At 54.1% G+C, this 5,140-nt stretch overlaps 1 protein-coding gene across 1 annotated transcript in view; it reads right to left on the reverse strand.

The window, feature by feature from the left end:
* The window catches only part of VOLCADRAFT_85815 (uncharacterized protein), a gene marked incomplete at both ends in the record, with an annotated part of 6,021 nt that extends 2,246 nt beyond the window's left edge, over positions 1-3,775 (reverse strand). The window contains 8 exons of the mRNA XM_002945958.1: positions 298-346; positions 718-802; positions 1,344-1,454; positions 1,815-1,854; positions 2,342-2,539; positions 2,865-3,063; positions 3,172-3,230; positions 3,687-3,775. Coding sequence (XP_002946004.1) covers positions 298-346; positions 718-802; positions 1,344-1,454; positions 1,815-1,854; positions 2,342-2,539; positions 2,865-3,063; positions 3,172-3,230; positions 3,687-3,775 — 830 coding nt within the window. The remainder of the gene's footprint in view (positions 1-297; positions 347-717; positions 803-1,343; positions 1,455-1,814; positions 1,855-2,341; positions 2,540-2,864; positions 3,064-3,171; positions 3,231-3,686) is intronic.
* Positions 3,776-5,140: the final 1,365 nt, after the last annotated feature.

Consider the following 5,140-nt stretch of genomic DNA (forward strand, 5'->3'; position numbering starts at 1 on the left):
GGGGGGAGGGGGGAGGGCTCAATTGATAGACTTAACTAAGTGGCTGCAGCCGGAAATTTTGTGAGGACGGGTTGAGGGCCCATTTGCAGCGGCACTGTGCCGCACCACCACCACTCCACAGGTTTCAGACAGATTCCAGGTGAGGTGAGATGATGACGTGAGGTGGGGGGTACATGCCCTGCGACCGGCCAGCTGCCGCCGCCAGTGACCCTGCGCACTACATACTCCATATAAGCCATACCATACCATGCTCGCGTGTACGGCAGCACGTACGACGCCGAGTACGGCACCACTCACTGGAAGGACTCCGCCACGCTGCACATGACGGTGTTGGGCGCGATGTTACCTGCATGGACGTGTATTTTAGCACAGACAAAGTTTTTCCTGAAGATTTTTAAGGTTTAAAATTTTATTGGGAGCATATCGGTAGGGAGCATATCGCGTGAGTTGTTGGGAGCGACCAGGCGGGCGACATGTGCCTGGGGGCGAAGAAATATGGGATTAGTTGGTTTCGTTGGTTTTGGAGCTGTGGGCTTCCGGAGGCAATCTAGGTTCTACAGTTTAACAGGCAATGAACAACCGACAACCGACCGCGCAAAGCGACAACCTTCAGACCTTCAGCTTCAATGCCAATGTTTACTGTGTAACGGTCATGCGCCAGCCCCGTTGGCCAGCGACCAATCCTGTTCGTACTACCAATCCTGTTCGTACACGCACCCTCGTACATGGGCTCCGGGAGGGGCTCCGAGACCGCCTCCTCGTCCGCAGGACTGTACGGCTCCAACATCAGGCCCAACGCTACCTGCTGGATCAGATGTACGGCAAGATCGGCAAAGATCTTGTGCCCGTGATCCCCCGGGTGGTGATCTGTCCGGTAGCATAATCGTCACCATCACCATCGTCATTAACGCCACCGTCATTAACGCCACCGTCATTAACGCCACCGTCATCAAAGGGCAGATTGCACCAATCCGTACGAGTAAATCGGCGACGTGCCGGGGCAGAGATGATGATGATGATGATGATGATGGTGATGATGATGGTGATGATGATGATGACGACGACGACGACGAGGATGATGACGAGGATGATGAGGAGGAGGCGGAGGAGGGGGCAGAAGGTGGAGGAGTTGGAGGAGGGGCGTTTGAGACAAAAGGAACACCTGTGTGGTGAAAGGACTCCGTAGACCCTCTCCCCCGGAGAACTGCCCTGGGGTGAACTGCCCGGAAGCGGCGGGAGCAAGGGGGCAAGGTGAACCCCACGACCCCCAGGTCCCACAACACCAACAGCCACAACACGGCTGTCTCAACACGCTGCCACAACCCACCCACTCACCCACTCACCCACAAACATATCCTCCCAAAGAAACCCGGGCTCCTGCTTGTGTACAGCAAGACGGTACATTGCCGTACGTACAGACAAGTACTGTACGTCGTAGTACTGCGAAATGGCGCCTGCGGGTGAACACACGAGGGTAAAAACACAGACAGACAGACAGACAGACAGACAGACAGTGGTATCAACACAGTGTGGTCCGGCTCCTCCGGCATCGGCAGCATCACCACGGTCTAATGTTGCAAGACTCAATAGACAAATGAAAGCGCGGCATAATATCCATCAAAGTTCCGGGATCGATTCCGATAAATTGCGCGATGTAATTAATCTACTTTACAGAGGGTTATTGTTGTGGCGGAAGATAGAGGAGGGCGAGGAGGAAGCGAACTGAGCGCGAGAGGACAGCAATCCGTGTTATAACAAACACACATCAAGGGCACATCGCACATCGCGCACACTGCCGTAGACATGCGCCGTACGTACTTGCCTTGTATGTCCTCGCTAGTCTTGGGGAATCTCCTGCATGGCGTGTACGGCATCGCCGCATGATATGGAATGAGGTTTAGAAAGGGAGGGCAGGGGTTGGCTAGGTGGACTCCCAAAGCGCTGTGAGTAATCGGTAATATATGACGTCAATCCAAACGTTATATGGTGGGGTAATTCAAATCCGCCAACCGGAGGGAAAGGCAGCCTGCGGGGAGCTTTTTTCCATTGGGACTTTGAGATGAATCGGGTGGCGGTTTGACGCACATACATACGCACACACATATCTCGGCACAGCAGCACGCGCACAAACAGACTCGCGACAGCACTTTGCGACATCACCTCTTGCACCATCTCCCCCCGGCAACTCGGCCCCCCATACACAATACATACCTTGCAGCAAGATCTAAAACTCAACACTCCCGGCCCGGCCCCCAACACCCATCCAGCTTTCCCCCTCGGGGCCCCCCCCGCGCACAAAACACACAATGCGATACACGCTTCAAAAGCGCTCCGTATATACCTGTACGGCGTCCGTTCGGGGTTCTTGGGATGCCCAATCGGGTAGTTGGCCATGCCGCACACGGGCGAGTGTACGAAGACTACGGCAGGGCGGTTAGGGAGCTCGAGCACTCGACGAACCAACCGCTCGGCGTTCTTGACGATGGGGTTGTCGGCCAACTTGGCTTCCTCAGCCATGCGTCCCAGGCTGTGCGCGTCACTGCGCATAGGCCGAGTACAGGTTGGGTTGATTCAAAGCAGGGAAGTTCACAGCTTTTTGGCTGTGAATTTAATAGAAAAGGGTCGTTTATGGGCATTTCTTAATGGGGCATTTCCTAAAGATTTCAAAGGTGTTCATTTCGGGATCTTCTTCCTGCTCCCCTCCCCTCCCCTCCCCTCATTCTTCCCTCCCGTCTCTCTCCCCTCTTCCCTCTTCCTTCCCCTCCACTCGCTCTTCCCACCCCCCCTCCCCCTCCCGCTCCCTCCAATCCCCCTCCCGCTCCCTCCAATGCCCCTCCCCCCTCGCCCTCTCTCCCCCCACTCACTTGAGCGTGTACTCCATGAACACGAGATCCACATCTGGATCCACGGACAGCTCCAAGCACATGATCATGTACGGCGTGGGAACACCCGGAGTGCAGCCGTTACGAGCGGTGATGTTGGCGCGGGGGAACGCAGATATCTGGGGAGGGGGGTGGCGGAGGGAATGTGGGTGTAGGGAGTGAAGGACGATTTTGTATTCTCCTTTGGGGGAGAGGAGGGAAGGAGGGACAGGGGGAAAAACCGTCTGCACGGAGGGACCGGGGTACCTGAACCTAACAACAGGCTATCAGCCCCTCATTCGGGACATACCGCCGTCCCCACTGCCGATGCAGAAGCCTAACAGAGACAGATCCAGCTGGTTTGAGGGGCTGCAGGAGCACCAACAGGCCAAGAGCGCAAGAGGGGATCGGCGCCCATAGCACATGTGCTGCGCCATTTCTCAACCCAACCGCCACCAACTAACTCTCAACTCCCAACCCACGCGATTCACATGGCTGCCGTACCAGCCATTTGGCGAAGATGCTGAACCAGTCTGTCTCGCCTTTCTTGCTTGCAAACTCGCCAAAGCTAATGCTGTTGGCGTTTGGGGATTGAGTAAAAGGCAATGTGAAACCGAAATGCGTGGAAGGAATGGGGAAAGGAGGAAGGGAGGGAGTTTATCAGCGGGGTTAAAAGGGATTTAGGGTAGCCGCGGGCCAGCCGGGATAAGCTGTCATGTGCGATCGATCACCACTTGGTAGAAGAGCATCCAAGCCGTGGTGACCGTACAAGCAGTTTGCGGCCAGCAGTATGAACGACGCGGGCAGCCGTGTCCCTCATCTTACCTGCCCCCAATAACGGCTATCTTTATCATCGGATGTGATCCATGTGCGAGCTTTTGTACCGCCCGCCGCAGCCTCGACGCAGCGCCCATGTAAGCCAGGCTTCTCCGCAGTTGGACCGGCGGTAGAGTGAAGTTATATGTATTTTGAATAATATGCGTAATTGCGTTTGGCTCCAAGGCATTGTTCCCTGTGATGCTGAAGCGGGGTATACGCTGCCTCCAGGAAAACTCTGGCCTTAGTCGCGTGCGAAATGCATGGCCATCACCGAGCCAATCTCCTCTGAGCCAACCAAAGCAGCAATCCGCTATGCATAAGAGCGCGATGGCAAGGAATGCCACTCGTGGGCAGTTCATAAGTTTAACAGCACAGTTTTATACTTGTAAACTGTAGTAAGTATAGCAAAAAAGACGATATGCGAGCAAAAGAATCTTCGATCAAAAACGTTCGACTTTGCTCAAGACTTCTAACTAGTCGGTTGCTGCGACAATTCTAGCTTGTAGAAGATTCTGTTTTGAGTCCATATATTTTGATACCCCAGTACATAACAGTTAATACTCTCCATCCGTGTTGTCTACGAATTTAATAAAACCTAAACAGGTGCAGTCATGCTGTGTCCAGGCTTCCTTGGTGGTTAGTTTCCGGTTGGCCAACCAGGCTGGAGATGCGCGAAGGTTCACCCAGCTCGCCTATTACCTATCGCGTTTACGACTGTATATGTGGAGGGCACGGAAAATCCTTCTAAATAATGCGGTCGCAAGCGCAAGCCCTCCACTGTAATGCAGCATCGGGAGCTGGGGGAAATGGGGACGATGGCGGTGGGAGGAAAGAGGACAGGGCTCACAATCCCGCATTGTCCTCAACCGAGCTCAAAACGTCAAATTTCAAATTCATTAGTCGCATAAGACATAGGGCCTCCAGATTGGGACGCCGGCCCGTGTTGCTGTAACGCCGCTAAGGCGGCCCTTGGCTCACCGGGCCAACGGTATCGTACCAACGGTACATCCAAGAACTATTCATAATCTTCCAATACCAAACGGTATTTATCAATACCACCTTTATCGTTGGATAATTTCCTTTTTCGCAACTGCTTGCCAACTGCAAGCTTTGTTACAACTTTGGTATCTTAGACCAACCGGTCAAAAGACCTCGGAGTCGAGTACTCCAACGCTTCCGCACCTACATCTCAGTTTCTTCAAACATTTTCTATTTAGCCCTCATGGCCAGTCCCAGGAACCCTCAACGCACCCAGTCGGCGGAGGCCGACCATGAGCGCTACCAGCTGCGCCAGGTGAGCCCGTCAAAAGCGCAAAAACTGGTACAAAAGGTCCAGGACATGTACGAAAAGTACGTGAGACGCGCCCAGCGTAGGGGCATAACACCGCCGTCGCGCATGTTTGACAAAGTCAGACAATTCTGCGAAGAGCAAGACTATCGCTCCGCACTAGGCTTCCTAA

The sequence above is a fragment of the Volvox carteri genome, assembly GCF_000143455.1.
Source record: "Volvox carteri f. nagariensis unplaced genomic scaffold VOLCAscaffold_1, whole genome shotgun sequence".
NCBI classification, from domain to species: domain Eukaryota; kingdom Viridiplantae; phylum Chlorophyta; class Chlorophyceae; order Chlamydomonadales; family Volvocaceae; genus Volvox; species Volvox carteri.